The 27,614-nt window shown below is 42.0% G+C and overlaps 1 protein-coding gene across 1 annotated transcript; it reads right to left on the bottom strand.

Moving 5' to 3' along the window:
- Positions 1 to 14,615: 14,615 nt before the first annotated feature.
- Positions 14,616 to 26,868, bottom strand: IRGM (immunity related GTPase M). The gene is given in 10 exon segments (XM_036109348.2): positions 14,616 to 14,699; positions 14,701 to 14,759; positions 14,762 to 14,817; positions 14,819 to 14,897; positions 14,900 to 15,040; positions 15,043 to 15,177; positions 15,180 to 15,200; positions 15,203 to 15,269; positions 15,272 to 15,625; positions 26,857 to 26,868. Coding segments are annotated over 10 exon segments (1,008 nt in total).
- Between the last annotated feature and the right edge of the window lie 746 nt (positions 26,869 to 27,614).

A 27,614-nucleotide genomic window follows, 5' to 3' on the forward strand; every position in this document is an offset into this window, starting at 1 on the left:
GCAGAACTGAGAAATTCAGAAATAATTCCTGAGAATTTATGGTAAAATTTACTCCCAATGCAAAAATTTTATTTTTTTATTGTTCCAAGAACTAACTCTAAGTGATAAATAGTATGTTTGTTATGTATGTAGTATGCAGATGTTCTTTCTGGGAAGAGCAGCCTTTAAAAAAAAAAATCATAGGGAGTTCCAGGTTCTTTGCTATGTTGACTAATAACTAATAACACTTGGTCGGAGAGTTCTTTTCCCACGGGGTCTCTCATGATTACTGCTTCAGAATGTATTTTGGGAAGCCTAGGATTTTGAATCAGTCTGGGTTGTCCATAGAAACAGAACCAATGGGAGATAGATAGATAGATAGATAGATAGATATAGATAGATAGATGGATACTATATGGAATTGGCTCATACAATTATGTTGGCTGAGCAGTCCAAGATCTCCAGTCGGCAAACTAGAGCTCCAGGAAAGCTGATGGTACAGTTCCAGTCTGAGTGCGAGGGCCTGGCACCCAGGAGAGCCAGTGGTCCTATTGTGAGCCCAAGTCTGAAGGCAGGAGAAGACCAACGTCCCAGCTTGATGACAGTCAGGCATCCTCTTCAGCCTTATAGTCTATTCAGGCTCACCCACCTTGGGAGAGCAGTCTTCTCTACTCAGTCTACCAGTTCAAATGTTAATCTCATCCAGAAACACCAGAAAAATGTGGAACCTTATATATGGACACCCCATGGCCACATCAAGTTGACACACAAAATTAACCATCACAGATTGATTACAACCTCCCCCAGGTTGGAGTATCCCAGGTTTGCTCCTAGTCAGCTCTGTCCTCCATAGACATGAAAATCTACCTCTGGGGGCCCTAGTTAGTTCATCTGTGAAATGAAAAGCTTGAATCAAATAATCTATGAGGTTCCAACCATATGATTTAAAATTCTTTCATAAAATTCATAAAAAATGCACTCATGATCATATTTGACCTTTCTTTGGGATATAAGAGTTTGACCCTGCTTTATATTTGGATTTGTGTGCATTTATATGGAAGAAGGCCTGGGATTGTGATGGCAGAGGAAGTAAATTGCCTCTCAATAACTAATTTTAATCCAAGCAAAAGACTGTATTCCTAAACCTCTCTTAACTATGAGTGGCCAAAAAATATAAGTGGGAACTGGTAGGTGGGACTTCTGGAAAAATTCCTTTAGAAGGATACAAACAGCTAGAGTAGACCCTACCTTCTATTCCCCTTCTTCCTGCTTCTTACCTGGAACAGACGTGTAATAGCTGAAGCTCCAGCAGCCATTTTGAACCATGAAGACATCTTGAGATTGGAAACCATACACTAAAGATGGCAGAGCAGGAAAAAGAAAGAACTTGGTTTCATCTGACACCATAGAGCCTTCATACTAGCCATGAACATCCACTTCTGAACTTCTTTTGTATGTTGGAAAAATGAACTTCCACCTTGTTTAAGTCACTAGTATTTTGAAAGTCTTTAAATAGGAGATGAATTTAATTTTGAACTGCTATCAGAGAAAGCCTAGCTTCTGATTTCTTCAAAATAGTATTTCTCAAACTTCAGCCTGTGTCAGAGAAAACAGAATCCTGGTTGCACCCCCAAAGTTTCTAATTATGTAGGTCTTGAGTAGTGTTAGATAATCTGCATTTCTAACAAATTCCCAGATGATGCTGATGTTGCTGGCCCAAGGAACACACTTTGAGAACCACTGTCTCAGCACACCTCTAACCTATTTGGACAGAGGGAGAGAATCCTTTGCCTCTTGCAAAATGATGTCACGATCTGGATTATAGAGTGTCAGTGAAATACTGTCTTATAAAACACATTTAAATTTTACTTCTGAACTCATGATGAGGGGCTCCTGGGTGGCTCAGTGGGCTAAGCGACTGCCTTCAGCTCAGGTCATGATCCCAGAGTCCCAGGAAAAAATTTTTAAGATTTTATTTATTTATTTGAGAGAGAGGGAGAGTGAGAGAGAGTCCCACATCGGGCTGCCTGCTCAGCAGGGAGTCTGCTTCTCCCTCTGACCCTCCCCCCCTTCGTGGTCTCTCTGTCACTCTCCCTCTCTCTCAAATAAATAAATAAAATCTTAAAAATAAATTAAATGCAGAGGAAATGATGGGTCCTGCGTTCTTTCTCCAGAGCAAAGTGCTGAGCAGCAGAGTTAACATTATTTGGCCTCTAAGTATATAGGCCGAGAAATGGCTATATGGAATGTTGTGGGTGTCGCCATTTTAAATGTGTGGTGTTGCTGTTTCCTGTTCTCTCAAAGAAATATCTATCAATGTTTATCATGGTCTCAAATGCTCTCTTTATTGGTATCAAGAGCTGGAGCTTGTTTTTTTCCTGCAGAGAGCTGAAGAAGATAAACAATCAGGCCCAATTTAACCCAAGTGTTTTGGAAAAATCACCTCATGATGTCATTCAGCCTGAGGAAATGTCACTTTCCCAAGTGTCCTCAGGGCAGCACTCTGTCCCTTGTTTCCGGAAGGGAACAGTGTGCCTGAGGAGGTTTCCTTCTCCCTCTGCTCGCGTTCTCCAGTGACAACTGGGAAACTCAGTAACCGGTGCAGAAATCTGTCAGAACGGCCCCCCCGGGGTGGGAGTGCTGCCTGTTGGTGCCCAGAGCAGCCTGTTTCCCTGAGAATGGCTTCCCAAGCTTAGCATTACAACAGCATTAGTCACAAGCACCTTTCACGGTGATTGCGGCAGGAAATCCTGGGCTTCAAGACTGTGGTTTTTGTGTTCAGATTTTTAAGGAGAAAGAGAAGTGTAAGCACAGGTGGATTCAGGTCTCAGCATTCCTGGTCTCTCCAGCCCACGTGCCCCTGTGTTGCCTCTTCAGACCTTTCCCACGAGCACAGCTCCTTCCCTCCAGGCAGAACGACTGCCGCCCAGGTCTGAGCTCTGTGTATTGAACATTTTGCTTCCACTCTTCTGCTCTCTGGCCACTTGGCACGGATTAGGTGCTCAGTAAAAGTTTGTGGAACAAATGGGTGGCAAATGTGCAGTGGGTATGAATCAGCTACGGCAGCCTGAGGTAACTGGTCTCACCTTTGCCTTCTTTTCTTCCTCTATTCCTCTCATTTTTCCTTCTTTTCTTCATGGGATACTATGGGAGCTCCAAGTCACTACTTTATTTTTTTTTTATTTTTTTATTTTTTAAGATTTTTATTTATTTATTTGACAGAGAGAGAGAGACACAGTGAGAGCAGGAACACAAGCAGGGGGAGTGGGAGAGGGAGAAGCAGGCTCCCCACTGAGCAGGGAGCCCGATGCGGGGCTCGATCTCAGGACCCTGGGATCATGACTGAGCCGAAGGCAGCCGCTTAACCGACTGAGCCACCCAGGCGCCCCTCCAAGTCACTACTTTAGTAAGACATAATTACATCCAGTGAATAGACAAATCTTGGGTGGATTGTCTCCTGAATCCAGAGAAGAACATTTCTATCACCCCAGAATGTCCCCTCCGCCCCTTTTTAGTCACTTGCTTTCCACCTCAATCCCCAGAGAAAATCTCTGTTCTCATCTCTACCACTATAGATTAGATTTCCCTGTTTGTGAACTTCATGTAAATGTCTGATTTCTCTCCTACAATGTAGTGTCTTTGAGATTCAGATGGCACCTTTCTTAATTTTCTTAGACATCAAATTGCCTGACCTTGAGCCCCTGTGACATTGGGCTGCTGGACATTCATCTGTCGGTGTAAGGGCCCTCTCGCCCAGTCTTAGCTACAAGGTCATGGCAAATCTGAAGTGGGGAGGAGGGGACAGAAGCCTTTGGTGAGGGCCCTCCCTTCCTCTTTCCACATTGGTTGGCCCGTTGTCTGAGCCTGCCGAGTGCCTGGAAACTAAGAGCACTGGGAGCCCTGCAATTCTGAGATGAGGAACCTCTGCTGAGGCCCAGGGCCTCCGTGCCTAGAGAATGCCTCCTAGGTGTCCTCGCAGCTGTTGCCTGGAGGTTCTGCCCCACCTCAAGGCTCCATCTTGGATCCTCAATAGTGGGGGCCTCCAGACCTCCACCTGTTGTCCAGTCTAAGGGAATCTCCTCCTTCTTCCCCTCCTCCCCTTCTCCCAACCCCAAGAGTCTGCCTCTGTGTCCCCTCCTCTTCCTTTTATAAAAGCTGTGAATGAAATTGTTTTCTTTCAGCAGCTTCTCTATAGCCTGGCTGGGGCCTGAGAAAAAGGAATACAAGGCCATCTCTGATGGGTACTTCTGGAAATAGTACCCCAGGACTTCACTTCAGCTGCTCTTCGACCTTTCAGAAAAATCTCCAGTCCACAATAAATTGTTCACTTTGGTGAGTTATTCAAGTCACTCCCTTGTGAGCTATTTTAATTCCTGCTTCTTCATACTCACCAGGGGAAAAAAAAAAAAAAAAAAAGAGGAAATAACACAAAGCCTCCCTTTAAGCTAAATACCTGCCCAATCCACACCAGCACCAGACCCATGGAATGTTTCGTGAGGAAAATGCACAAACATGCTGACTGGTCTTACTTCAAAGTGAAGGCCACAAAACTCAAATGGGTCTGGAATCCTTTAATACTTTCCAAGAGTGTTCAATTTCCTGATTTCCAAAACAACTCCTCCGGATCCTCTTCTCCTCAAACTTCCTCCCCAATCCCCTCCCCAGCGCCACACACCATCCATCTCCACCCCCTCAGCCGATAACCTGCTTCAGATTCCTGTGAGGAACAGGAAGCAGCCAACCACAACTCTAACATCTTGCTATTTCCGAATTTGCAAGTCACTGGCACCCACTCCCGCGGCCTCCTCGCCTCCTACCGAGGAGATCCGACATCTTCTGGATCTCTTGTCCTCTTCCTTTCCTTAAAAACTTGACTCCTGAAATTGAGTCTTTTTTCCTCCTATATCACCAATTTCTCCTTCTTTAGAGGTCTAGTCTCTTCAGCACACTGTATCTTAACAAACATGTTGCTTCCCAGAGCTGTAAAAACAAAGTACCACAAATGGGGTGGCTTCGAATAACAGAAATTTGTTCTCTCAGTGCTGGAGGCCAGAAGTCTGAAATCAAAGTGTTGGGAAGGCTGCACTCCCTCCAGAGTTTCTAGGGGAGGCTACTTCCTTGCGTCTTCCAGCTTCTGGCAGCCCCAGGTGTTCCTGGGCTTGTGGTAACATAACTCCAATCTCTGCCTCTGTTGTCACGTGGCCTTCTCCCCTAGGGTGTGCCTGTCCTTGTCTCTTCTCCTTTTCTTATGATTTTTAAAAAATTTTAATTCCAGTATAATTAATATACAGTATTATATTAATTTCAGGTGGACAATACAGTGATTCAACAATTCTATACATTACTCAGTGCTCATCATGATAAATGTGCTCTTAATCTCCTTCACCTATTTCACCCATCCCCTCCCCTCCCACATCCCCTCCAGTAACCATCTATTGTTCCCTAGAGTTAAGACTCTGTTTTTTGGTTTGTCTTTTTTTCTCTGTTGTTTTTTTTTTTTTTTTTTTTTTTGGTCTTTTAAATTCCACATATGAGTGAAATCAAATGGTATTTTCTTTCTCTGACTAACTTATTTCACTTAGCATTATACTCTAGCTCCATCCGTGTTGTTGCAAATGGCAAGATTTCATTCTTTTTGATGGCTGAGTAATATTCTTGTGTGTGTGTGTGTGTGTGTGTGTGTGTGCCACATCTTCTTTAGCCATTCACCTATCAATGGACACTTGGGTTACTTCCATAATTTGTCTATTGTAAATAATGCTGCTGTATGCATTGGGGTGCATGTATCTTTTTGAATTTGTGTTTTCATATGCTTTGGGTAAATATCCAATAGTGGAATTACTGGATCAGATGGTAATTCTATTTTTAATTTTTTGAGAAACCTCCAGACTGTTTTCCAATAGTGCACAAGGGTTCCTTTTTCTCCACATCCTCACCAACACTTGTTGTTTCTTGTTTTTGATTTTAGCCATTCTGACAGGTGTGAGGTGATATCTCATTGTGGTTTCAATTTGCATTTCCCTGATAATTATTGATGTTGTGCATCTTTTCGTGTCTGCTGGCCATCTGTATGTCTTCTTTTGGGAAATGCATATACATACCTTCTACCCATTTTTAAACTGGATTATTTGTTTTTCTTTGATGTTGAGTTGTATAAGTTCTTTACATATTTTGGATACTAACCGCTTATCAGATATATCGTTTGCAAATGTCTTCTTTCATTCAGTAGGTTGTGTTTGGTGTTGGTGTTTGTTTTGTTGATTGTTCTTCCTCTTTTCTTTTTTTTTTTTAAGATTTTATTTATTTATTTATTTATTTACTTACTTACTTATTTACTTAGAGAGAGAGCATGCACAATTTGAGGAGGGGCAGAGGGAAAGGAAGAGAGAGAAGCTCAAACAGATTCTGCGCTGAGCACAGAGCCCAACGTGGAGCTTGATCTCACAATCCCACGATCATGACCTGAGCTGAAATCAAGAGTTGGATGCTTAACAGATTGAGCCACCTAGGTGCCCCTGTTCTTACCTTTTTTTTTTTTTTTATTCATTTGAGATAGAGACAGAGAGAGAGACAGAGAGAGCACAAGCAGGAGGAGAGGGAGAGACAGAGGCAGAGGGAGAGGGAGAAGCAGACTCCCCGCTGAACTGGGAGCCTGACATAGGGTTCAATCCCAGGACCTGGAGATTATGACCTGAGCCGAAGGCAGACGCTTAACCATCTGAGACACCCAGGCGCCCCTGTTCTTACCCTTTTCTTAAAGACAGTAGTCATACTGGATTAAGAGCTCCCCTTGCTCCAATATGATCTCATCTTAACTAATTACATCTGCAAAATCCCATCTCCAAATAAGTTCACATACACAGGAATCAGGAGTTAAGACTTCAACATGACTTTTTAGAGGGCACAATTCACACCAAAATAATCACCTATCTTCCTCTAGCTATTGTACAATGTTTCTATAGTGTCTCCCTTTTGTGGAAGAGTGGTTCACTGGATCCCCTCATTGAACTCACTTAACCTTCTCACACAATCCATGCTTGCCCTCCATTCCATGGATACTGCTCTTGTCCAGGCCACCACTGACTCCAGGTTGCCAAATCCACCTGTCACTCCACTGATCTTGAACTTGACCTCTCAGCACTACTGCAATTTTGATAACTAGTTTCTCTGGTCTCCCATGCATAGCACTCTCTTGATCCTTGCTTCCCATCTTTGCCTCTACTTCCCAGCCTCCTTTGCTGGCATCTCGTCTTCTGTTTTTGTTTTTTTTTTTAATTTAAGTAATCTTTACACCCAACGTGGGGCTCGAACCCACAACCCAGAGATCAAGTATTGCATGCCCTTCTGACTGAGCCAGCCAAGTGCCTCTGGCATCTCTTCTTCTTGACTTCTATAGGTTGAAATCCCCCAGAAATCATTATCAGTCCCCTTCCCTCTCCTTCAAAACATTCTTCTTAGATGTCCCCATTCATTCCCATATTTCTAAACTACCTCCATATCTACAGCCTAGTCTGTTTTCTGGACTTCTGAACTCACATATCCCACACATTTTTTTTTTTTTTTACATGTCTACTTGGATTTATAATAGGCATCTGAAACTTAACATTGTCGGACTAGAATTCTTTGATTTTCCTCTCAAACCGGTTCTTCCCCCATTCTTCAAAATAAAAGGTATTACCATTTACCTAGTTATTCACATGAAAAAAATCTAGGTTTGAGTTTTTTTTTTCTCTTGTGCCTTTCTCTCCCAACAATCTCTAACCCACCTCCATGTTCTACCTACTCCATCTTCACAGTTTAAATCTTATATGTCAACCTTTCTCTGGTCTGGAACAAACTGCCATCATCTCTCACCTGATGACTAACATAACCCCCCTAACTGGTCTGCCTATTTCCAGTCTTGTTTCTCAGAATTCACACTCCTTAAGGAAACCAGAGTGATTTTTTTTTTTTAAAGATGAAAATGAAAGAATTCCCATGGCGTTTGAGTGAAACCTCATCTTTTTGTTTGGCTTACAAAACCTCTTGTAATTTGGCCTGTCTCCTTTCTGGTCTTATCTTGTGCTTGTCTTTCCCTCATTCCTCATACTCCAAGTCCTGCAACCTTTCTCTGTTCCTTGAACCCTCCAAGTTTATTCCCTCTTTAGGAGTCTGGCACTAGCTAGTCCCTCTGTCCAGAATGCTATTTTTCCTGGTCTTTGGCTGGCCGACTCTATTCATTCAGACCTTAACCCAAATGTACCTCCAGAAAAAGGTCAAAATCAAGCAGCTGTGCAGACCCTAACTAATCCTATCTCCCCACCCTGCTTTTAAAATAATTCTCTGATATCACTTACCACCAGCTATTTTCTTCTAGTCCATTTGTTCATTCATTCATTCATTCATTCATTGTCTCTTTCCCCCACTGGAATGTAAGCCCAGGGGAGCAGAGACCTTCTCTGTCATGTTCATTATGTGTATCTATGATCTATTGCCACAATAAAGTTGTATGACAAATAGCCCCCAAAAACTTGCGTTAAACAAATAGCATTTATTTTTCATACATTTATTTGCATGTTAGCCATTTAGGCTACTCTTGGTGGTGCATTTCTTCGGGCCTTGGTTGGGATTACACATCTGGCCTTTAGCTGCCTGTCAGTTGGGATGATTTGAATAACTGGACTAGCTTGGCTTGCTCATAAGGCAGTGGTTAAGTGTGCAGCAGTGAGAACAAGCCCCAGTGAGCAAGTATTTTACAAGCTTCTCATTATGTCATGGTTGCTAATATCCCATTAGCCAAAGCAAGTCACTCTGACAAAGCCCAGGGACAGAGCAGATGGGCAGTAGAAAGTTATATAACAATAAACAAGGACATAGGGGAGGGTGTAGTATTGAGATCACTAATATAATCAATCTACCCCAATATGGTATCCCCAGCCCTTGGTATCCACATCTTGCTTAATGAATGACTGAATTATTCTTTCACAATGAACAGAAGGGAAAAAAAAACATTTAATAAGAAAAGATTACTCTGGTACACATAGTTATAATACCAGAGTCCCAATGAAGGATTCTCAAATGAGGGTTTCTGAATGGGTTTCAGAGGGCTGGGGAATCTCTGAAATAGTATGTAAAATTGGGAAAGGGTTCTCCTTCTGGGCAGAGAGCAGCTCATATTATAATCCAGGCCATACCCACTCCCTTGCCTGGGTGCCATTGTGCAGTACACAAATCATACAACTGTATGCAACTGCTCTGAGAACTCGAATCTTAGGATAATTTTGAGCCTTTCTCTTCTATCTTTAGTGTAGTTTACTGGCTTGACTAGGGCTGTGTCTGGGTGTTTGGATATCCCCATCTGCCTACTTTCAGTGTTGATTCTCACAAGTTGATTATTTCTTGCCATGTCTATTAGAGGAAGAAAGTGGAAGCTCATTCTGTCTGGAAAACACCCAGCCTCTTGGTGTGTCTCCTGGGGCAATTCCTTCTCAACTTCTATCTGGAAATCTATCTGCATCTTACTGTGGCCTTTGGGGGAATTTATTCTTTAAGCTCTGAACAGGGATCAATCTGCCTCATCTTGAGAAGGCACCTTTGGACCAACACCAATCCCAAATGAATCACCAAGACAGACACACTGAGGTTACTGTAAGTAACACCAATCAAACAAGGTGGCGTACATCGGCCTCCCTAATTGCCCTGTCTATTTAAAACATTTTTTTTTACACACTCAGAAAATCTCTAAAATGACTGGTTCTTGTTTGGATCATGGAAAGTCTCATTCCTAGGGAGATAGTATCGAATCTATTTCTGTGGACACATAAATGATGTAAAGGGATTGTCTTCTCATTTATAATAAATATAAATAAATGTAGCTCTTTTCAAGTTTCAAAGGGAGGGAAATCCAAACCATAGTAATGGTGCAAAAATCGATGTTTCTGAGAGACTATGGACTCTGAGAAAGAAACTGAGGGTTCTAGAGGGGAGGGGGGATGGGTTAGCCTGGTGATGGGTATTAAAGAGGGCACATATTGAATGGAGCACTGGGTGTTACACGCAAACAATGAATCATGGATCACTACATCAAAAACTAATGCTGTAATGTATGTTGATTAACATAACATAGTAAAATAAAATTTTAAAAGAAGAATGTTATAAAAAATGGTAGTAGGATTGATTATATAAATTGTAGTTTATCTATCCAATGAAATACCACATAAATCATGCTATTAAAATATATGCTTCGGAAAGTTAAGAGGAATAGAAAAAAAATGGATGTTTCTATGACTTTACAAGATATCTATCTTTTCATATAGTTTCTAAATTAAATTATATCATGGCATCCTTCTTTTAGAATATTTTCTTAATTTGTTTGGACACTCTAACTTCTTTTAATCACAAATAATCAACATGACAAGAAAGTGTAAATAAGTAAAAGACAAGAAAAAGTAATATCACTGATAAACATACCAGCTAAATCAGACATCTGATTTTTATAGTATTGAGTATAGAGTTCAACTTCAGAGAAGAATATTTTTCTAGGAGGTTTTATTCTCCCTGAGTTCCTCATGGCCCTAGAATAATTATAGCTATTGATTATGCAGGACGAATCTGGGAAGCTACAGAAAATAACTGTTTAAAATGCTAAATGAAGCAGCAAATGATGAACTCTGTTCTCCAGGGTCAAGCGGTGGATAATGTGTTTATGGAAAACTTTCCATGAAAGAAGACTGGGGTGTTGCTAAGATGTGACTTCAAAGACACGCAACTCTATTAAAATTTCCAATGCTAATCCTGGGATTATCAACCTAAACCCTTTTAGATTATTGTAAGCATCCAGTGGCCTTGAGCGCCTTGTCTGGAATTTTAATGTTGCTGACTATTGTGATTTGTTGGAGAACTGACACAGAGTGATCTGGAATCAGAGAAAAAATTATCGGGTTTCTCTGGACCACTATCTCACACCATATGCCAAGATTAACTCAAAATGGATTAAAGACTTGCATGTAAAACCTGCAACTATAAAACTAAAAGAAAACATAGGTGGTAAGCTCCTTGACACTGGTCTTGGCAATGAGCTTTTTGGATTTGTTACCAAAAGCAAAGGCAACAAAAGCAAAAATAAACAAGTGGCCTTCATCAACCTAAATATAAAAAACTTCTGTGCAGCAAAGGGAATCATCAACAAAATGAAAAGGCAACCTACTAAATGGGAGAAAATATCAGCAAATCATATACCTGATAAGGACTTAATATTCAAAATGTATAAAGAACTCATACAACTCAATAGCAAAAAAAACCCAAACAATCTGAATAAAAAATGGGCAGAGGATCAGAATAGACATTTTTCCAAAGAAGACATACAAATGGCCAACAGACATACAAATGAAAAGATGCTCAACATCATTTATCATTGGGGAAATGCAAATTAAAACCACAATGAGATATCGCTTCACATCTGTTAGAATGGCTAAAATCCTAAAGACAAGAGATTAACAAATGCTGGCAAGGATGCGGAGAAAAAGGAGCCCCTGTACAATGTTGATGGGAATGTAAATTGGTGCAACCACTTGGAAAACAGTAAGGAGTATATAAAATATGGTATGATATATATTCACACAATGGAACATTATTTAGCCATAAAAAAAAAAAGAATGAAATCCTGCCATTTGTGACAACATGCATGGATCTTGGAGGTATTATGTTGCAGGAAGTAAGTCAGACAGAGAAAGGCAAATATCATATTATCTCAGTTATCTTTGGAATCTTAAAAACAAAACAGGACAACCAAGCTCATAGATACAAAGAACAGATACATGGTTGCCAGAGATGGGGCGTGGGTGGTGGCTGAAATGGATAAAGGGAGTTAAAAGGTACAAGTCTCTAGTTATAAAATAAGTAAGTCATGAGGCTATCCTGTGCACATGGTGACCGTAGTTAACAATACCGTATTGTATATTTAAAAGTTGCCAAGAGAGTAAATCTTAAAATTTGTCATCACAAGAAAAAAAAAAAATTCTGTAACTATGTATGGTGATGGGTGTTAACTAGACTTACTGTGGTGATCATTTTGTAATGAATTCAAATACTGAATCATTATGTTATACACCTGAAATTAATATAAGGTTGTCGGTCAATTATGCCTCAATAAAAAATTTTAAAAAAATTATCAGGTTTCTGCTTCACAGTTCATTTTTGAAAAGAGCCATAAACAGTGTGGAAAATATTGATAGACTTTGTCCCAGTAAAAGCTTACTTTGCTATTTCATCTATCTAGAATTACAGGTCATTGCCAGCAACAATCCATGTGATTGCATTTTCAACAGAAACACTTGTTCTGAAAGCTATGCTATTTTCTGAGACAATTTTTCCCAGTGACATAAAGTAATTAAAAATTATTACAGAAAATCAATCTGCCCAGTTACTCTTACCTCTTCTAAACTCAGAACAATCTTCAGGACTGCTTGCTTCTAAACCATGCCAGGAGCCATCAGAAGCAGATTCTTACCGACTAGGGATTGGCAAAGGTTTTTCGTAAAGGGCTTGATAGTAAATGTTTTTGTCTTTCTGGACCATATGGCCTCTGTCTCAGCTCTTCAGCTCTACCTTTGTGGCCCCAAAGCAGCTGTGAATATTATGTAAAACTGTGGATGATGTTGTGCTCAAATTTAACTTGACCTAAACTGGGGCAGCCTCAGCTATAAGCTGCTAACATTTCTTTCAGAGTCCACCAGTCTTGGTGGGTTCTTTGTAGGGAGAAAGAGTTAGAGAATATCAAGGTTGGAAAAGACAAAGGTAGAAGTTTTTGGACAAAAAAAATGAAGACCCAAAGCCAAACCAACCAAACAATAACAACAACAACAAAAACCTCAAAATGTCAAAAGTTATGCTGGCTTTACCAGAAAAACAGTGACTTTGCAAACTTATGTTTTAAAATATGGGAATAGGGGTGCCTGGGTGGCTCAGTCGTTAAGCGTCTGCCTTCAGCTCAGGTCATGTCCCAGGGTCCTGGGATCGAGTCCCGCATCAGGCTCCCTGCTCCGCGGGAAGCCTGCTTCTCCCTCTCCCACTCCCCTTGCTTGTGTTCCTTCTCTCGCTGTGTCTCTGTCAAATATAAAATCTTCAAAAATTAAATAAATAAATAAATAAATCAAGGGAATATATTTTTTCCTCAATGAATATTTATAGAAAATTTCAGTATAAAAAAAAGAGATTAAAAATGAGTTGCTGTGTTTGAAAGGGGGGTTATGACCCTTCATCTTCTCTTTCACCCTCTCAGCAACCTTGTATTGTATTTCCAGAAAGTTCCAGGAACTCTTGAATGGAATTTAAAATCCACTGCTTCAGTATAGGAGAAGAAGCATCTTGCCTGTGATTAGGGTTACAAGATTTAGCAAATAAAAATATAAGATGCCCAGTTAAATTTGAATTTCAGATCAACAACATGGATTTTTTTAAGTATAAGCATGTCATATGCAGTATTTGGAACATACATGCACTAAAAAGTTACTTGGTGTGGATCTGAAATTCAAATTTCACTGGGCATTCCTACATTTAACTGGCCACCTTACCTCTACTTTTTTTATTTAAACTCTCTGTGCCTCAATTTTCTCATCTGTAAAGTGGGGGACATGATAGTACCTACATGGCAGGATTTTAAAAAATAAGTTAATACTTGTAAAGTGTACAGAAGGGTTCTTGGCACATAATGAGTGTTCTATTACTACACATTAACTATTCCTATTGTTATATTATTAGCTAATTAACCATTTTTTACTAGTGGTATTGGTTCTAAATGGTTGTAATAAGACTGACTGATGTAATTGTTATGGACTGAATTATATCCCTCCCCCCAAATTCATATGTTGAAGCCTTAATCCCCCAATGTGACTGTACACAGAGATAGGGCCTTTAAAGAGATAATTAAGGTTAAATGATGTCATAAGGGTGGGATCCTAGTGCAATATGATTGGAGTCCTTATAAGGAGGGAGAGACACCAGGGGTGTGGGTGCACATTGAAAAGGCCATGTGAGGATGTAGTGAGGACGTAGCAATCTACAAGTCAAACAGAGAGGTCTCAAGATAAACCAAACCTGCTGACACCTTGATCTTGGACTTCCAGCCTCCAGAATTGTAAGATAATACATTTCTGTCGTTGAAGTCACCCAGCCTGTGGTACTTTGTTATGGCAACTCCAGCAAACTAATAGAGTCATCATGCACATGACGCTTTTTTTTTTTTTCCTGAACCCAAAAATCTTATTTAATGATTTTAACAAATATTTATTATTTGAAGGAACAGTGCATTATGATTGGGGCTAGGAAGATAGGGGATTTTAAAAATTCCTTTTAAGGAACTAACCCTTTTAGAAATAGAAGAAAGTATTTGGTTAAATCTCTTCATTTCTAGTGGAGAAACAAGGTATCTTACTGGGAAGAGGACCCAAGGCAGCCTGACTTCCACTGGAGAATGAGCCTATTGGACCTATTATAGGACCCATTCCCAAGCCAGTTTTCATTGGTGGGAAGGATTTCTCAGGATCGTCTTCTTTTCCTTGGTATCTAACTCAAAGAAGCATCTTTGCTACATCCCCTTAAAGCAGAGAATGACATAGTCACTCAAGGATTTGATGTAGCTAGGAAGGCTAAGAAATGCTTCAAGTCAGTCTCCCATTCACTTTAGGGAGACCGTACAGATCCAGGTACTTCATGACAGCCCTGTACTCTTCCATGGGCATCCCCCATAATCTGGGCCACCTGCTAGAGAGAATCATCATCCATGACAAAGAGCAAGCAGTAGCATTCAGACACGGCTTCACATCATCTTCATCCTGGACACCAAGGCTGGCCTGAAAACACTAAAGCTATTCTCTTCTACAGGGAGGTAGCTTTGTCTTTAATGATCTTCTCACAGGTGTGGGACAGGTTTTCTAGGGGACATGGCACCAGATATCAGAGAGGTCCCTGTGCAAGGTGTCCTTAGGCTCTGGGAAGTCATGCAATAAGGGGTCAAAGCTAGAGACCAGGAATATGATGTGTTCATACACCCACTTCTTCTGGAGAGTTTCTGGGATATTCTCTGGATATCCTGCAGGACCTGTTCCGCCCAGAGGGCACTTGTGCCGAGGCCCTTGTCCAGCTTGGTCCAGACAATGTAGAACCTCTTTCCCAGGCCCTGGATGGTTTGGGCGAGCTTCACGAGATTCATGCTGAATGTGTGGCTGCAATGATGATGAAGAGGCATACTGGCTAAATGGCATTTCTTCCAAATAGTTCTCTAGGGTTTGGGCAGCAGCCCTTGTGCTGGGGGCAGGTTGTCCCACACATTGGGAAAGTGGGAGAAGGAGTAGCAAGTGTGACTCTGGGCGGTCCTCACCACCCCAGTGGGAGCCGAGGCTTCCGCCTCATGCCTAATTCCCCACAGTGCGTTGATGAAGGAGCACATGCCGTTGCCAGGTTCCCCAGTCACAGCAACGCTCACTTGGGCACTGGACGCTGTCTCCAGGTTCTCTCTGATCACAGAGACCACCACCTCCAGCTACTTCCCTTCTCCTAAGGCCTTTTCAATGTTCAAGGGACCCACCTCATATAAAATGCTCTGGCCCATATGGTATCACACAGCAGAGGTGAAGGATGTAGATAATGGGGCACGGGATGACAGGACCGGCTACAACACGCTGCTGACCAGTGGAGTAATCCCACAGGACTTTAAAAATATATTTCCATTGGCCACTTCAGAAATTGAGATATTATTTTATTTATTTATTTATTTATTTATTTATTTATTTATTTGAGGGTAGGGGAAGGGGCAGAGGGAAAAGGATGGAGAATCTTAAGCAGGCTCCATGCCCAGTGTGGAGCCTGCCATGGGGCTCGATCTCACCACCCTGAGATCATGACCTGAGCCAAACTCAAGAGTTGGACGCTTAACCAACTGAGCCACCCAGGCGCCCCAAGATGTTATTTTAAATATGGGTTAAAAGTGATAGTTTGATAAATTGATGTGATGCTTCTTTTTATTAAACACACTCTGAAATATTTATTTTTGTACTCATTGAAGTTTTGTGCTTCTTTGACATTTGTAACTCACTTGAAGTTTATTTTTGTAATAGTCTCATATTATGAAACGTTCCAATAGATGAAATAAAGTAGCTCAAGGAAGCCAGGCTTTGGCCAAAGTGATACAATCCTCATGCACAGATAAAGTAACTGGTTTGCATCTTAAAATGCTGTTATTTCAAATTTTCTTTTCTTCTTCCTCCTCATCTGTTGCTAGGATTCATGAACTAGTTAAAGAGTAGGTATTTACTTTTAGAGTTTGGTGGTATTCATTATTTTAGCTAGACCAGGCAGTTAAATATAAAATACATCAATATTCAGTGTAAAGTGTCCATGACAGCATCTTGGAATTAACTCTCAATGTTGTTGAATATGTTCTTATGCTTTACTTCATATCAAGTTAACTTACTAGTTAATCCCTTTCATTGTTTTGTAAATTCTTTGAGATCTAAATAATGTCCCACACCCTGCAAAAATATAGATTTACTTTCTTCCCTTAAAAGACACTCATCCAGGATTTGCTTCAAAATAATGAAGGAGTGAGGGGGAGTGAATAAGATTAGTAGTGAGATGACTGTTGTAGCTGCGTGATAAGGATTATTATGACATTCTGTCTCCTTTTGGCTGTGTTTAAAATTTTCCATATTGTGGTAGATTTCCAATTTTTCATTCCTTTAAAGTAACAGGATTACGTATGCTTGCCCTTGGCTGTTGTGCAGTACTTCCCACTCTGCTAGGCATAGTACATGTCCCTTCTCCTCTGATACTGCACTCAGCCCAAGGACATTCTTCGGCCAATGGCATGGAGCAGACTTGACATGGATGTCTGAGCAGGGCCTTTAAATGTACTAGCATTTTTTGCATGGTTTGCCTTGGCCTCTTACATTCTCACCATATGTCATGAGAAGAGGGTGCCCTGGGTACTGTTGTGCCTTCAACCATAAGTCCTGTAAAGAAGAATGTACAGGGGTGCCTGGGTGGCTCCGTCGGTGAAGTGTCTGCCTTCGGTTTGGGTTGTGGTCTCGGGGTCCTGGGATCCTGTTGGAGTCTCTGCTCTGCAGGGAGTCTGCTGCTCCCTCTTCCCCTGTGTTCTCTCTCTCTCTCAAGTAAAGAAATAAAATCTTAAGAAGAAGAAGAAGAAGAAGCAGAAGAAGGGAAGAAAGAGGAGGAGGAGGAGGAGAAGAAGGAGAAAGAGAAGAGCAGATCTAAAACTGATTCACAAATTGGGGTCCAGTCTAGCTCAGCTCAGTCCAGCTGAAAATGGCCAAACCACAGCCAACCAGCAGACCTGTGATAGTAAAATCAATGTTTGTTGTTTTAAACCACTAAAATTTGGACATGTTTGTTATGGAGCATTAACACCAGAGAAACCTGACTTTTTATACATAACTAATTTTTCTAAGTAAAGAAAAATACTATTAAAAATCTGTTCTACGCTGAGAATTATATGCCACATGGTGGGTTGGTAGAATTAAACTTGATTTCAGTCGTTGAGCTGGTTTCCTATCTAGAGTTCATCAGTATCCATTTAGCAAAATTTAAAGCTAGTAACTGATTTCTACCATTAGCCCCAAGTGCAGAGAGCATGCTTCAGATTTGTTCCCCGTGAAGGTTAATTTCATGTATCAATGTGACTAGACCACAGGATGCCCAGATTTTTGGTTAAACATGATTACTGGTGTGTCTCTGAGGGTGTTTCTGGAAGGGATTAGCATTTAAATCAGTAGACCAAGTGAAGCAGATTGCCTGGCCCATTGTGGATGGGCCTTACCCATCCATCCATACCTGAATAGAACAAACAGGTGGAGGAAGGGAGAATTTGTTTTTTTTGCCCGACTGTGAGCTGGGACAGCAGGCAGTCTTCTGCTCTTGACTGAGACTTATTCTCAAGCCTTCAGACTCAGACAGGAATTAAACCACCGACTCTCCTGGCTCTCTAGCATGCAGACAGCAGATTGTGGGACTTCTTAGCCTCCATGACTGCATGAGTCAGTTCCTTATAATAAACATATACATATATATATATAAACATAAACATATATATAAACATAAAAACATATCTATATCTGTATCTCCTATTGGTTCTGTTTCTCTGGAGAACCCTGATGAATATACCTTAGGAAATGAAGAAGCTGAGGTGTTTATCTACTGATTTCAGGTTCTCATCGGTTGAGGGCTACTCCTGGGGGCATTAAATCCCCAACTTGAGCTGAGCAATTTTCGGAGGCCCTGAAGAAAGCCCTCAAACAGTTTGAAAGAGAGACACACCTGCTTCAGGTGGGGAGCTGATGGAGTGTCAGGAATGGTCCCCCTGCAGCTGCAGATGACTCAGTGTTGGGGTGAGGGTACGTGGGAGGGGGCAAACAGCTGCTGTGATAATTATTTGACTAGACCCAGAATAGAAGTAACTTGGGAAAATATTCTTGTACCCAGGGTTTCAGATGAATTAACATTGAGGCTTTATATTCTACCACCTGCAGAGTCTATCTCAAGTCCTGAGGGAAAGAGAAAAAGAATTGAAAGGTAAAAAAAACCAAAAAACAAAAAACCCAAAATGATGGTATTCATCCCCCTGGTCCTCCTCTCTTTCCCTGGTGCCCCTCTGCCTGGCAGGAGCAAAGAAGCAAAATGAAGGTCTATGCAGGGGGAGGCACAGCTGGGAGCATCTTCCACACCCACCCCCAAATACATGTTAAGATGGAGTAAACACATTATGGGATGTTGAGTCAATGAAATGGGTTCCAGAGGACACCCATCATGACATTCCTATCTATTCATCATTGAAGCAGGGGCTGTTATCCATCAACTGAATTCAGAGATATTTCTCAGAGAACTGTTTCTTGGCCCCCAGGTGAAGAGAACAGTGGGATAGATCTGGGTCAGATGGGGTATAGCACTTCCCTGAAATGTCATTGCTGGAGTGAGGCAAGTGTTCGAAAGAAGGCGATGGGGAAGGAGCCCTAAGTGGAGGAAGTTGAAGGTATAGTTTCAACAGAGGAAGCTAATGACTAGCCCAGGTCAAGCCAGACCAGAAGGCAAGGGGTGGAATGTAGTGAGGATACTTGAAGGCACAGACCCAAAGATGAACCCTTACTGAGCGGAAGGTAGCCAGGGAATGCCTGTTACCCATATGCCTCCTCCAGCCGTGCATTCCTCTTAAAGCTGATTAACAGATTACTTCAAGAACCTACACTTGACCATAATTCTTTCAATTCTTCCTTCGTAGACCTCTGGTTTCTGCCTAAGTGTAGACAACTGTTTTGGAAGTGAGGTTGTAGCCACGTGCTCTGCACAGAAACTTCTCGATCAGAACATTCAATCAAGCCAGTTGATAAAGTCAGTCTGCAAGGTGGCAGGGAAGTGGAAAGCACAAATATTGGTCTCCCAATTCCGTGCTTGATGAGACTGCAAGCATGGAAACCTGCTGCCAACTGGTTGGAAAGAAAGCTGTGTTTGTAGCACTTCCGTCAGAACACACAGACATTGCCAAGCGAGGTGTTCTTAAGATCCGTTTGTTATTATTGCAGGGTCTGGGCTCTTTTGTTTTCTTTACTGTGTTATATCTGACGTGCAACACTGCATAAGTTCAAGGTGTACAACACTGATTTGATCATTTTTGTTGCAATATGATTGCCAGATAATGTTAGCTAACACCTTCTAGGGTCACATAAACTATCATTCTTTCGAGCATTGGGAAAAATTAAAATCTAGTCTTTTTGTAAGTTCAGTGTTTAAAGACACAATTTGTTGTCTAATCACTGTACTGTGTATTAGGTCTCCAGGACCAGGCTCTGTTTTTCATTTAAGAATAATTTACTAGGTGGCCCTGGGTGGCTCAGTCGGTTAAGCATCTGCCTTCAGCTTAGATTATGATCTCAGGGTCCTGGGATCTGGCCCTGAGAAGGCTTCCTGCTCAGCATGGAGTCTTCTTCTCCCTCTCTCATTCCCCCTGCTTGTGCTCTCCCTCTCTCTCTCTGTCAAATAAATAAAATCTTAAAAAAAAAAAAGAAAGAAAGAATAATGTACTAAATTATTCACGACACCCCATAGACAGAAGTGCAAAAGTTCTTTTGGAGTCCTTGTATGGACTCCACTTCTGGCTCCCAACCCAGGTGGCCTGGGGTGTCCCACTCTCTAACCTCTACAGTTAGGAAGGAAGCTGCTCTGCAAAATAAGTCCACACTCTGAATGTTACCTGTGCTGGAATGCCTGAGTCAAATTTCTTTTCTCCTTCTTTTTTTGTTTAAAATATCTTATTTATTTGAGAGAGAGAGAAAGAGAGAGAGAGCATGAGCAGGGGAGGGGCAGAGGGAGAGGAAGAAGCAGGCTCTCCACTGAGCAGGGAGCCCAACTGTGGGCTCGATCCCAGGACTCTGGGATCATGACCTGAGCCGAAGGCAGACGCTTAACTGACTGAGCCACCAAGGCACCCGCCTGAGCCAAATTCCTAAAAAGCCACTTTCCTCAAAGTCAAGATGGCATGGCCTTAATTTCCTAATCTGTACAGTGGTTACCAATAAAGATCGTATCTGGCTCAAAAAACAATTCTAAAAGTTAAGTAAGTCAACGGATTAAAAGACAAACAGAACAGTCCAGAGTGTGCTGTAAGAATACGAGATCTTATTGGATCTGCTCCCCAGAGGAGTCCTTTTTAGGACTTTACAGAGGGCAGTATTTTCCCCCAAAGTAATTTGCTAATCATGGAATTTCAAGGGCTTGGAAATAGGGCAGCCCCAATAGTTCTTCAGATTGTGCTATATACCTGAATTTACCTGTTTCATCTCTGCTTGTAGCTGAGTCTGATATTGTCATGGCTTAAAAGCCCACAGGGATACTGATCAGCTCGTTAAGGCAAACCAGCTGCTACACCAGCAATGTGTTGGTCGGCTTCATAACAAAAACTTGCACACTGGCTTCACGTCCAGCAAACATTTTTTTTTAAGCACACACTCTATGCCAGATATTATTCAAAGCTATTTGGGCTTGAAAGTCAGGGGTGGTTCTCAATGATCTTTCCATTCTGGCTTACTGTAGGCTCCTACCAAATCTGTAGCAATGAAAGTGAGTCAGATAATGTCTCATCAGACTGTAGGCGAGGGAAGAGGAGATGAAGCAGAATGCAAGCGCGGGCCAAGGTGGAGGGAATGTCCCCCGTTTCTGAGACCAGCCGACACTCCCTGCCACCGACCCCGTAGGGGTGCTCCCGGCTTGTGCTTTGGTGCCCACCCAGCTCTTCACAGACTCTCTTCCTGGCACGGGTTTGATGGCAAATTGAGGTTAGCACCTCTGACAACTAGAGAAATACGGATTCATTTTCTGAGGTTTTGCTAAACCTTTCATTGCTGCGGCTGGAGCACCCCATTTCATGGGGATGCTCCTACTTGCGGGGACAGTGAGAGCTGAAATGAAAGCAACTTCTGGTTCATCTTACTTTGGATATGAAGCCTTGGCCATCGTAAGTTAGAACTAACCTGCCCCCACCAATCTTATTAATAAGAATAGATCAGATGTGCTCTTTGTTATATGAAGCTGTCAGTTATCTTTGGCAAGTATGGCCGAGTGGGGGCGGGAGGGGGGTGGCTGGGGAGGACTGAGTAAGTTCGGTCAAAGGCTGATTCCTGCCTCTTGCTTGTGTTTGGACTTCTTTCCCCACCAGACCTCTCATAGCAGATGCTAATTAGTAGTCACATTGGACAGATCTTTCTTGTCATTGTCTTTCATTGTCTCTGCCTTTTTTCTTGTTTCACGGCAGAATGGGGCAGACAGGGGATGCTACAGCTAGGGACTTATATAATTCAGAGGCTTGGAGAAGAGTTGATGGAGTTACATGACTCTATCTTAATTATTTCCCCCTTGGGTTCCAATTACATGTTAGGAACTTTCAGGCTCTCCACAGATTTATCATCTTCAAATTCCCATGGATTATAAAAACCAAAGGGCCTGATCCTGAAGCTTAACATTGTTCCCGGTGCCAGCAGAAGGCTTAAAGGATTAGATCACGAGGAACCCAGAGAGGATAGTTTCTGTCTTAAGTGGGTAAAAAACGACCTCAAATTTGGCAGGGCCTCTCTTGCTGGAAAATCTCCCCTTTCTCATCATCATCAAAGGGCCTACAACATTATTATCTTTTATGATGACACTGTGACCTTTGGACACAAGACAAAGGCCACCAGGGAATCAAAATTATGATTGCTTCACACACATATGGCCACTTTACATTAGCATTTTGCAGAGTCCTAACTTTCTTATCCTCTTTTGATGTGTCCTTAAAACTTTTGGGGAAAGTTGGGCTACTCCCCACTCCAATATGTTTTCAGCTTGTGGGAGGGGGTCATAGATATTTTCTGTGAAATGGCACAAATCAAAACCAAAGTCTTACTTGGATCACATCAGCTTCTGCTTACTGAGTGCTTATTTAGGGCCAGGCATTGTTTTAAGGTGCTCTGGTCAAGGCACATGGTATATTCAAAATGGGTAGTTGAAAGATGTTTAGTGAAGGGATTATTTGGGGGGGAGAAAACAGTGGAAGTTGCCCTGCTAGAAACAGCCTTACTGCTGACTGGCCTGAAGGAGGTGGGGTTTTATAGCTTGAGAGGGTTCTAGGAGGGCTGCCAGGGAGGAGAAGTTGGCAACTGCCAAACCTTTGGGACTTCCAATCTCCTGGATGTGCTTCCCATAGGTCAAATCCAATCGGAAGCCAGAGGCAAGAGAAGGGGGTGGTATAGTCATCAGAGATCAGCTTCCTGGGCCATGGGGCTGGGCTGGGCTGCATCTCATATTCACTTTATCGTTATCATCACTGAACAGAGCAACAGAGAGGTTACATAACCAGCCTAGGGTCACCCGGGTAGGGAGGGGCAGACCCAAGATTTGAACACAAAGAGTCTGTCTAGAGCCTGAATTCCTAGTTACCATGCTCACCTGCCACGCAGTGCCTCTGGGCACAAGACACTTAAAGAAGCCCAGAACTCTTCTAGATCAATGCTGTTCTGCTTATCTATCACTTAACAATTGTACTTTCATCTGCAGGCATCCCAACAGATCCTATGTTACAGGAGGCCAAGGACCTCTGTCCATTTCATTCAGAGCTGGATTTCTCAGCACGGAGCTCATAGTAAACACCAACTCAGCATTTGTTCCTAAGGTCTTTTCTAATGAATGAAAGAATTTGTGGAGAACCTCCCATAGGCCAGATTCTTGCCAGCTCCTGCCCTGCCCCTTTCTTTAGAATGACTTTCAGTAAAGGGAACACAATCCTCTGGAGAGGGTTTATGTCCTCTGTTTGCTTCACCTTTGTTCTCTGCCTCCTTCTTTCCACATTTTCCTTTCTTGGCCCCAAATCTACCGCTGAAAAGTGTTACTCGTGCTTAGGCTGGGCCATATGTGGCCTTCATTTCTTGCACTTTTCCAAACTGGGAAAACCCCAGCTCATTGAGCAGCTGGACTTCATTAACCACGGCTCGGAGGGAGTTGGTTGTACTTGCGGGAGGAAGGCAACCAGGGCAGCACAGAGAGTTTCCAGGGGCCAATTTATCTGCTGCAGAACAGAATGCTCGAAAACACAGATGCTGTATCCCTCATTTCCATTAGCATCCTGTGTGGATACAGAAGAAATCAGTAATGTGATTCCGTCTCCCACTTTGGGAGCTAAGAAAATACTGCGGTTCTTTGACACATTCTGGATTATCAATGGCTTCCTAAGTACCCCTAGAAAGGAGAATCCCTTGCCTTTTGTTTTGGGGGAAACCCTTCAATTTCCAATATAGTATACTACAGCTGAGAAGTGTGTACATGTGTGTTGTGGGGGGCGGGGATGGATCTTAAAGTGTCATTTGGTCCATTTCCCTGTCTCTGGGCCTTTCCACGTCATCCAAGATAGGTCTCCTTTTAGTTTTCAACGAATCAAGCGTCCGGACACTTTCTTTAGAGCATGCATGATGAACTGGTGTTTTAGAACCTTTGTCTAAGCAACTTAACATGGTTAAAACCTAATTATTTTAACTCTGAAAAACAATTTTCACATCATCTTCTTCTTATGAAGTTTTCTAAAATATACAAGGTAGCATGAATCATACAATCAACTCCCATATACCCACCCCCAGATTCAACAATTACCAAGATTTTGCCACACTTGCTTTATCTATTTATTTTTTCTTCTTCTTTTTTTTTTTTTAAAGATTTTATTTATTTATTTGACACAGAGAGAGATACAGCAAGAGAGGGAACACAAGCAGGGAGAGTGGGAGAGAGAGAAGCAGGTTTCCCGCGGAGCAGGGAGCCTGTTGTGGGGCTCGATCCCAGGACCTTGGGATCATGACCTGAGCCAAAGGCAGATGCTTAACGACTGAGCCACCCAGGCGCCCCTATTTTTTCTCCTTAAAAATAGTTTTATTGTGAAACTATTCTAAAGCAAATCCCAGAAATGTCATTTCATGCCTACGTACTGCAGCATGCATCGATAAAAACTATGACCATTGGCTACCACAGCAACAGTGCCAATTCATACTAATTTTTAAAGTAATAGTAACAGCAACCGTTACATTGTTAAACAACAATTAGGCACCAGGAACTTTACATTTTGTTTCAGTTAGGGCATGTTTGTGACAAGAGACTGAAGTCCATTGGAACTAGTTTTAAAAAGCAGGATTATCTCCCTGAATGAAGGGCACAAAGGTAATGAGGTTGAACCCAAGGGAATGAAACTTGGAAATAGAAAGTTGTTGGCATTAGGGGCTTTCCTAAGCTGTCATGTGTTTCTCTACAAATCTGTAGCAAAAGAAATCTTGGGGCCCCTCATTTCTTTTCTCTCTTCTATATTCCTGCCCATATCCCACTCTTGGAAAGCCTCCAGAAAGACTCGAGTGTCTGATACACAGCCAGGGAGTTGTTAGATCAACTTCGAGCTGAAGCTCCATTTTTAACAATATGTTCCCAACAACACTTCCTGAGACTTGCTGGTCTTGATGTTCAAGTTTCAAAGTTCTGGTTTAGCAGGAATGGGGTTGCCCATTCTGTGTGTGGTTGTTTTCTTTCCCAGTCTCATCCTCTGATGCTGGAGGATTCCAAAGAAAAGGAATCTGCAGCAATTGCTTAGCCCATACAGTGGAAGACAAGGGATCCTTTATCTCCCCTGCCTCTGTGACTTATCCATTAGGGGGTGTGGATGTTTGAGGGACTGGGGTGTGTATGCGGCTTGGAAGCAGAGGTAGGGTGACTCCGTGGGCAGGACTTTAGACCTGTACTCATGAGTGGGGAATGCCGGCTGCCATGAAGAATAGGTCCAGGAGGGCTCTGTACCAATAGAGCGGGATTGCTTTCACTCTCTCCACATAAAATATCTTGCCATGTGTTCATTATGCTCAGTCTGCAAACCAGTTTCTCCCACCTTTGCTTGTGGTCCAAACAGGTGACTCAAATCCAAGTGCCTTGCATGCACTAACTAGAGTTTCCATATTCCATTTTCAATATTTCAGGGGGGAAGATCCAGTTGGCCCACAACAGACTTTGCATCAGGTGTCCCTGCTTTGTCCAGTCAGTTGTGGCCAGAGGAGGGGAGGCCAGGTCTGTGGACAGACCTGCACAGGTTGCCCCTGCAGTTGGGGGAATGGGTCTCAGAGAAAGGATTTCTAGATGGGCAAACACACCCAAAAGGTGTCTATCATATCTAATTTAATCCCCACAGTATCCTCCAAGGAAGAAAATTTTATTCCCATTTTACAGGAAGGTTAGTTGAAGCTTAGAGGATTATATTGCCTTAGATTTCATGTCTAGAGGATGTGAACCCAGCTCTACATGACTCTAAAACTCATAGGCTTGCCAAACCCTGCTCTACATGATTCTTATCTTAATATTTATTGATTCAGTCAATCAGTGTTCCCCTAATTCTGGAGAACAGGGCAGTTCCTTTTTTATAACCTTCATCCTATTAGAAAACAGAATCACTATTTTGTATGTTTCAATGTAAGGTCCACAAAAATCACTTTTCCCATTAGGTTTCAGCCAAAGCTTAGGAATGTGTCCCCCATGTATGGGAGCCCAGGAATGATAAAAGCCAGATTTTATCAAGGAGGTCAGCAAACTTTTTCTGTAAAGGGCCAGGTAGTGAATATTTTAGACTTTAGGGACCATTTAGTCTCTGTTATGTACTCAATGCTATCATTTTAGCATGAAATCACTAAAGCACAAAAGTTACATTATTACACAGACACTATGTAAGTGAATGAGCATGGTTGTGTTCCAAGGAAACTTTCTTTGTGGACACTGACACATGAATTTCATATAATCTTCATGTCACCAAATACTATTCTTCTTTTGATTTTTTTTTAACCATTAAAAAAGGTGAAAACCATTCTTAGCTCACCGACCATACAGAAACAAGTAGCAGGCCACATTTGGCCAGTGCGCCATAGTTTGCTGACCCATGGTTTACATTATACTCATCCTAGTATTAATTTATTCATTCAATACACATCGAGAGGACAGTAGCTATAAATGAGGTGACAAGCATGACATGTATAATAGAACCAGATCCAGAACTTGCTTTCATGGAACTGACCATTTGTAGGAGGATGATATTTGTCAAATAATCACACCAAAATTTTAAAAATTGCCATAGTGATAAAGGCCACTAAAGAAAAGACAAAGGAAATTTGAGTGTGCATTACAAGGAGATGTGATCTTGTGGGGCGGGGGGGGCTCCGAGATAGCTGCTACGTACTGAGGTAATACTTTGTAGTCGTGCTCATGAGCTCCCTAGCTGGAATAAACATCGCTGACATGATGCTCACCAGCTTGGGTATGAGTGTCTACTCTCGTTGTGGTCCAGCCAGTCTTACTTACCTGTCTAGACATGTGGATTTTCACTGGGATGAGCCATCCTACGTTTGTCCCCCACCCCACCCCCGTGTTTTATCTCCTTTCTAACAAGCTGCCTTTTTAATTTGCTGAGGATCATACTGAATTCTAGTCTGGTCCCTTGAGCCCTTAGGAACTCCATCTAGTTTCATTTTGCTTGCCATTTTAATCCTTATTAATCCTCAATTCCTTCAGCCAGGCGATTGATAAAAACATGCTATCCCCAGAATAAAATTTCCTTCCCTTCTGGTGCATGGTTTTGCTGCAGTTCTAGGAATCTAAAGATGGTTGATTCCATTTTCTTTGCCCAGAAGAGCAGCAAATACTCCTTTCAGTTGGCACTGGTGCAATGCTCAGCCTAAACAAGTGGGTCAGAACATCTCAGGATACAATTCCAGGATGTAAGATATACTCATCTCCAACGGTCCAGGTACTCGATGCAGAATATGTCACTGACGTGACTGAAGTTCATTTAAGCTCTCACCTCTCAGAGTCATAGCTGCAGATATCAGGCTTAGAGTCAGAGAATGAATGGTCAATGTTTAGCCCTGAAACTCACACAGCTAAGTGACTGCAAGTCCTACTAACTTTCAGTATCTTCACGTGGAGCAGGTGGAAAAACAATGCTTCTCCTACAAAATTAGAGGGTCAAGATGCACAGAAATCTGTTTTTTTTTTAAAGATTTTATTTATTTATTTGAGAGAGAGAGAGAGAGAGAGAGAGAGAGAGAGAGAGCGGGTGG

The sequence above is a fragment of the Halichoerus grypus genome, chromosome 10, assembly GCF_964656455.1.
Source record: "Halichoerus grypus chromosome 10, mHalGry1.hap1.1, whole genome shotgun sequence".
NCBI classification, from domain to species: domain Eukaryota; kingdom Metazoa; phylum Chordata; class Mammalia; order Carnivora; family Phocidae; genus Halichoerus; species Halichoerus grypus.